Below are 7,500 nucleotides of genomic sequence, written 5' to 3'. Positions count from 1 at the left end.
ATTATTATTATTATTATAATCATTATTACTGTCCTCATTACCCTCATTGTTCTTCTTGTTCTTGTCCTTCAGAGAGTGCCATGGGGCGCACAATAAACTCTCAGGAGCAAGAGGAGTCACAGTACGTGAAGGCAGTCCAGAGGTGAGCCAGAGTCCATCTTCCTTGGACTATTTTTTCACATAACTGGAAAGGGAAAGGACACCAGCGTGACTAGTTACTATCGTGGTTAGGGTCTTGTTCACATTCTCCTGAGGCCTATCCGGGACTATCTACTAAAGTGTCAAAATCCTCAGCAATCAGGATTCACACCCAAGAAATCTGTGTTGATCATATCCTGGCTTTTTTAATTCTCGTGGAGCGCCTAGGTCTGCTCGCTGCCTCTGTGGATCTCAAGAAGGCGTTTGACTTAAATCGAGAAGTACTGTGGCAACTCCTGCAACTCCATGGGACCCAGCTGATTGCTGGTCTGTGTTCCAGCACTGACAGTGCTGTCAGCTGTGGGGAAGGAACATCCGACTTCTTCCCAGTAAGTGCTGGAGTAAGCCAGGGATGTGTCCTTGCTCCCACGCTTTTCAACACGCGCATAGATTGGGTACTTGGTCTGGTTGTGAGTCGAAGACACTGTGGGGTATCAACTGGTGATTTTAGGGTTACGGACCTAGACTTTGCTGATGATGCAGTTATCCTAATGCAGTTGAGGGCTTTTGAGGAATTTCACGAGAATGTGAAGCCATTGGGATTAAATGTCTCTTGGGCAGTGACCAAGGTCCAAGTTTTTAGTGGCTTGTTGAATGAAGCAGTTTAGTCCGTCTAAGCATGTGGTGAGAATGTAAAAGTCTTGGAAAGATTCACTTATCTCGGTAGTGTGGTAAATAACAATGGTAAGTCAGGTGATGCGATTTCTCGTCCCATTGGTCGAGCCACTATTTGTGTACAAGGACGAAAGATCACATCTTGAGAACACTGGTGCTGCCTGTCTTACTGTACGGCTGTGAGAGATAGTCGTCACTAAACAGTGACCTGAAGCAGTGAATTGACTCCTTTAGTAGGTGCCTTCGCAGGATCATGGGATATTGCTGTACGTACAACCGGGTACGTAACCGACTATTTCATTTGTGTCGAGGCTAATTACCCACACAATACGGCAGCGCCAACCTCAGTTATATGGACACGTGGCCCGTTTTCCTGAGGCTGACCCTACCCACAGGGTGATCTCTCACCCGGGGTAGAGGAGATCAAGGCGAAGGCACGGAACTCATGGCTGGATCAGGTTGATCATTCCTGTCCAGACATACCTAGTGGGGGAAGATTTGCAGCCTGGAGGGTTACACGGATAGGAGCCTTGTGGGTGGAGTCCAAGAGTGAGTGAGGCTATGCGCCTCTAGGCGTTTGTCCCCACATGATGATGATGATGATGATGATGATGATGATGATGCCACTCAAGGGCCAATGAGGCTGATCACCCTCGTTTTAAAAGTCGAGACTGAGTGGCCTAGCCCCGGGCCTTTACGCTCCTGATGGAAAAAAAAGACTGAACGACGAATAGATAGCACAACAACCGTCTCTCTGCTTCAGAATCAACTTCCTGCTACAACGGCGCATGAATGTGGTTTGGCAGCATCCAGACTTCATGTACCGTGTGCTGGGGTACGCCAAGGAGATGGAGAAGTGCCTGGCCATCCTGCACAAGTTCACGGGCGACACCATCAGGGAGAGGCGAAGGATGTACCACGAGAAGATGGAAAATGGGGAGGACGGCCCCAAAAAACATGACACGAACGGCGTTGAGAAGATGGGTAAGTTGTTCGTTTTCTGTGTTATATAGGTGTTATAATTTGCATCTTTGACTCCTATATCTTAAAAAAATAATGAACCTTTTCAAATATCAGTATTCCACTCTCCAGACAATTGTATTCAGCTTTCGAGAAAAAAAAAAAAATGTTTTCTTTGATAACCCTCTTGCACCCAGTAAGCACTCATATGAGCCCTCTTCTTCTTCTCCTTCCCTCCTCCTCCTCCTCTTTTTCTCCTCCTTTGCCTCCTCTTCTCTTCCTCCTTCTCCTCCTGTTTCCTCTGCCCCCTCAGGCAAGCGCAAGCTGGCCTTCCTGGACCTGCTCCTGGAGTCTTCTGAAGGAGGGAAGGGGCTGAGTGACGAGGACATCAGGGAGGAGGTGGACACGTTCATGTTTGAAGGGCATGACACTACCGCCGCGGCCATCAGCTGGGCCCTGTACTGCCTGGCCAGGAACCAGCACGCACAGGTGAGAGAGAGAGAGAGAGAGGGGGGGGGTGAGAAGAGAGGCGGTGTCTTTTTACTCCAACTTTGTACAGATTTTCGTCCTTTTGCAGCTTACTTCACGTAGGACAGTAGCAGAAAGAGACACTGTTATAGCTCAAACATCCTTCTCATGGCACTGCTTCGTGACTAGCACCATCCCCAAGTTTTCATCTACTGTCATAACTCGGCAATCAGTGTGGAAGGATGGCAGTTTTAGGCCAAGGACGAGCGAACAGGGTATAGGAGTCAGCAGTCGTGGCAACCCCAGGCTTATCGGAACGTGAACCCAGTGAACTGCAGGCTGAAGTTAATCTCATCCCACAGTCCACCATCCTTTCAAGGGATAGGGGGTGAGAATGAGGGGGGGGGGGGATTTTTGCATAACCAGACGGTGGAGGTGCCCAGTTGTTCAGTGTCACCACGTGAAGGCATACACCAGTACCATATCAGCCACACTTGTATCAGTTAATATTGTGTGTCTGGCCATGTGGAGAGGATGGAGAGTGAGAGACTGACGAGGAGAGTGCATGTGAGTGAGATGGAGGGGGGAGAGGGATGGGGAGACCTGGGATGAAATGAAGGGATGGAGTGGAGAGGTATATGAGAGAGGGGGGAAGTAAGTTGGGAGGAGGGCAGTGAAATGGCAGGGACAGGGCGACATGGAGGCGACTTGTTTGTGGCCACCCCTTACGGGATTTAAGTCGTCTGGCTATAGATAGATTAAGACGTCTAGTTGTAGATATGTAAACAAAATCAGTTCATGTTTTTCCTTTCCTTTCCAGAGCAGAGTCCATGAAGAATTAGACGCCATCTTCGGAGACTCTGACAGACCAGCAACGAAGGTGGACCTGAGTGAGATGAAGTACACGGAGAGCTGCATCAAGGAAGCTTTAAGGCTTTACCCATCAGTGCCTAATTTTGCCAGGGAGCTGAAGGAGGAGCTTATTGTTGGTGGGTCTCTAAGTGGGTGGGTGGGGGGGTGTTAGTGTGTGTGTGTGGGTGGGTGGGTGGGTGTGAATGCGCGGATATAAGTATGTACTGTGTGTGATTATGTATGTGTATGTATGCAGTGTAACTCATGTATATATTTATTGTGTGTGTGTGTGTGTGTGTGTGTGTGTGTGTGTGTGTGTGTTGTATATCCCTCTGCCTATGACCTCCAGTCTTTTAGACACGAGTAGGCATCTCGAAATGAACGGGTCTGGAATGTCTCTCTTTTACCCTGCCTTGGAAAGAACAAACCATGAGCGCCTTCAGCCTTTGGTACTTTCTTCTCCGCATAAAACAGAAAAAACGAATAAAAAAAAACAAACAAACCCAAAGAAAAATTACCATCAAGCCGACTAACTTAATGAGGAGACGAGAAGACAGATTTTAATATATATTTTTTTATATATAAGAAAAATAGAACCAAATGACAGTCCACAGATTTCCCCCTTCAAGGAAAAAATAAAAGTGAGAGTCAAATTAAAGATCCGTTCACGTCGAGACGCCTGGATACACATTGCTTTTAAAATACTGGAGGTCATAGGCAGGGGGAAATACAGAGAGAGGGAAATACAGAGGAAATTCAGTATAGGTAGATGCATGTGTGAAGGAATTTAAAGTCATCAACTACAACTACACTTAGTATTGATGACAAGGGGGTGTAAGTTGGAGGGAGGGCAGCGAAATGGCAGGGGACAGGGCAACACGGGGGCGATTTGTTTGTGGCCACCCCTTACGGAATTGAGGCGTCTGGCTATAGAACTACACCCACAGCTGGCTACACACAACTACACACACAGCTGATTTCATACAACTACACACACAGATGGTTATATACAACTCCACACACAGATGGTTATATACAACTCCACACACAGATGGTTATATACAACTCCACACACAGCTGGCTACCGCATCCCTGCCGGCGTCACCGTCATGCCAGCTGTATACCGACTGCACCGTGACCCTGACCAGTTCCCCGACCCTGAGAGGTTTGACCCTGACCGCTTCCTGCAGGAAAACTCGGCCAAGAGACACCCCTTCGCCTACGTGCCCTTCAGCGCCGGCCCCAGGAACTGCATTGGTGGGTGCACACGTCTCTGCCTCCCTAACACCTCTGCCTTACCGATTTATTTTTTGCTCCCTAGCACCTCTGCCTTACCGATTTATTTTTGGCTAAGGCAGCTCCCTGACACCCCTAATGGAAGCTCCCTAACACCTCTGCCTTACCGATTTATTTTTGGCTAAGGAAGCTCCCTGACACCCCTAATGGAAGCTCCCTAACACCTCTGCCTTACCGATTTATTGTTTGCTCCGTAACACCCTTAAACGAAGCTCCCTAACACCTCTGCCTTACCGATTTATTGTTTGCTCCCTAACACCTCTGCCTTACCGATTTATTGTTTGCTCCCTAACACCTCTGCCTTACCGATTTATTGTTTGCTCCCTAACACCTCTGCCTTACCGATTTATTGTTTGCTCTCTAACACCTCTGCCTTACCGATTTGATTTTGGTTAAGAAAGTGCCCTAACACCTCTAAAGGAAGCTCCCTAACGCCTCTTCTTTACCAGTTTATTTTTTTCATGGGGTGGTTAATGTGCTTTTGCAAGTTTTTATGAAGAGTATGGTGATATTGAATGGATTTATGTACCATAGAAGACAGTAAGGGGCAATACAAAAAATAAATCGCTTAGGAAAAGGCGTTAGGGGGCTTCCTCAGCAACGAGAATTCCGGGCAAAAAGTAGCAAAAATAGACTATATATGCTAACAGTTACTCTAACTTGGCCTAGAATTGCCATCTTTCCATCTTGAATGTTGAGTTGCAGCAATAGATTAGCTCATGAAAGTGATGTTAGTCACGAAGAAGTGCTATGGAAAGGATGGAGAGCTGTGTAATAGATTAACACTCGAATATGATGCTAGTCACGAAGTAGTGCTAAGAAAATGGATGCTAGTCACGAAAAACTGCTATGGAAAGGTTGGAGAGTTGTGTAGTAGATTAACACTCGAATATGATGCTAGTCACGAAGAAGTGCTATGGAAAGGATGGAGAGCTGTAATATTGTCTTTTTCCGTCACTGAGCTACGTGAAATAAGCTGCAAAAGGACGAAAATCTGGGCCAAGTTAAAGTGAAAATAGAATAGCGTTATAGCGCTTTTACACTAACTTGGCCCAGATTTTCGCCCTTTTGCAACTCATTCCACGTAACTCGGTGGCAGGAAAAGGCAATATCATGGCTCTACACTCTTTTCATAGCACTTCCTCGTGACTAGCATCCTTTCCTAGTGTTAATCTATATTTAGAACTCAATATTCAAGGTGGGGAGATGGCAATTCTGGGCCAGGTTGAAGTAAAAGGAGTATAGCAATCGTTTCATTCGTCTCCTTTCCAGGCCAGAAGTTTGCCTTGTTGGAGGAGAAGGAAGGCTGTGTTTTAGTACTTCTTCGTGACTAGCATTCAAGGTAGAGAAATGGCAATTCTAGGCCAGGTTGGAGTAAAAGGAGTATAGTAATCGTTTCTTTCGTCTCTTTTCCAGGCCAGAAGTTTGCCATGTTGGAGGAGAAGTCTGTGTTGTCGCGGGTGTTGAGGAACTTTCGGGTGCACAGCGACACAGCGCCCTCCGACCTCCAGCTGGTGGGGGAGCTCATCCTTCGGCCCAAGAACGGAAACTGGCTTAAGCTTGTTCCCAGGCGTCCGACAGAGCTGCCTGGCGCGGAGGAATAAAGGAGAATTATTTTTAGCTTTATTTTCACACTTAGAAGCAACACACGTATACTCTCCTCACCTTAACTTGGCCCGGATTATCGTCCTTTTGCAGCTTAGTTCACGTATAGCTCAGTGGCTCCAAATGACTCCTTCGGTTCGGATTCTCTCCATAGCATTTCTTCTTCTTCGTGACTAGCTTGTTTTTTTTTGTTTTTTTTTTGAGCAAATTATTTAGTACCATAATAATGAATGTGTGGAAATCTTTAAAAATCACTTAATTCGTCTGTAAATACTGATAATGTTTTCTCAGAGCCTGAATAAAGGAAACGTATGCAGTATCACGTTTGCTTGACTCTATGCATATTACACACACACACACACACACACACACACACACACACACACACACACACACACACACACACACACACACACACACACACACCTATCCTGGCATCCTCTGCGTTAAGCATCTCATATTAGTTTTTCTAGGATGATCAACAACATTAAAATCTTACCATGCCTAGCGTCCTGTAGTAAAATGATGATGATAATAATAATAATAATAATAATAATAATAATAATAATAATAATAATAATAATAATAATAATGCTTCCTGGGCACGAGGGGAAAATTGCCATAGCCGTTGTTTTGGACAGAAAGGCAAAGAAAAAACGAGAAAGGAAGGAAGGAAGAAAATTAAAGACAGAGAAGAAATAAGAGAAAGATCTAACTAAAACATAACACATAACACGCCCACACCACCCACACTGTACACATAACACGCCCACAGCACCCACACTGTGCACATAACGCCCACACCACCCACACTGTGCACATAACACGCCCACAGCACCCACACTGTACACATAACTCTCCCACACCACCCACACTGTACACATAACACGCCCACACCACCCACACTGTGCACATAACACGCCCACACCACCCACACTGTACACATAACACGCCCACACCACCCACACTGTGCACATAACACCCACACCACCCACACTGTACACATAACACGCCCACACCACCCACACTGTGCACATAACACGCACACCACCCACACTGTGCACATAACACGCACACCACCCACACTGTGCACATAACACGCCCACACCACCCACACTGTACACATAACTCCCACACCACCCACACTGTACACATAACTCTCCCACACCACCCACACTGTACACATAACTCTCCCACACCACCCACACTGTACACATAACACGCCCACACCACCCACACTGTACACATAACACCCACACCACCCACACTGTACACATAACTCTCCCACACCACCCACACTGTACACATAACACGCCCACACCACCCACACTGTGCACATAACACGCCCACACCACCCACACTGTGCACATAACACGCCCACACCACCCACACTGTACACATAACACGCCCACACCACCCACACTGTGCACATAACACGCCCACACCACCCACACTGTGCACATAACACGCCCACACCACCCACACTGTACACATAACTCTCCCACA

The 7,500-nt window shown here is 46.7% G+C and overlaps 1 protein-coding gene across 1 annotated transcript in view; it reads left to right on the top strand.

Annotated features, from left to right (window-relative positions):
• Nucleotides 1-6,076, top strand: part of LOC145400833 (cytochrome P450 4C1-like) — a 28,909-nt gene extending 22,833 nt beyond the window's left edge. The window contains exons 9-14 of the mRNA XM_080273269.1: nucleotides 73-142; nucleotides 1,577-1,797; nucleotides 2,087-2,262; nucleotides 3,062-3,230; nucleotides 4,171-4,350; nucleotides 5,806-6,076. Coding sequence (XP_080129395.1) covers nucleotides 73-142; nucleotides 1,577-1,797; nucleotides 2,087-2,262; nucleotides 3,062-3,230; nucleotides 4,171-4,350; nucleotides 5,806-5,993 — 1,004 coding nt within the window. The 3' untranslated portion in view covers nucleotides 5,994-6,076. The remainder of the gene's footprint in view (nucleotides 1-72; nucleotides 143-1,576; nucleotides 1,798-2,086; nucleotides 2,263-3,061; nucleotides 3,231-4,170; nucleotides 4,351-5,805) is intronic.
• The last annotated feature ends 1,424 nt before the right edge of the window (nucleotides 6,077-7,500 follow it).

This window comes from Coenobita brevimanus, chromosome 53, assembly GCF_032717465.1.
Source record: "Coenobita brevimanus isolate Jiangsu-jjx chromosome 53, ASM3271746v2, whole genome shotgun sequence".
Taxonomy (NCBI): Eukaryota; Metazoa; Arthropoda; class Malacostraca; order Decapoda; family Coenobitidae; genus Coenobita; species Coenobita brevimanus.
This window is presented reverse-complemented; position numbering and strand designations above follow the sequence as displayed.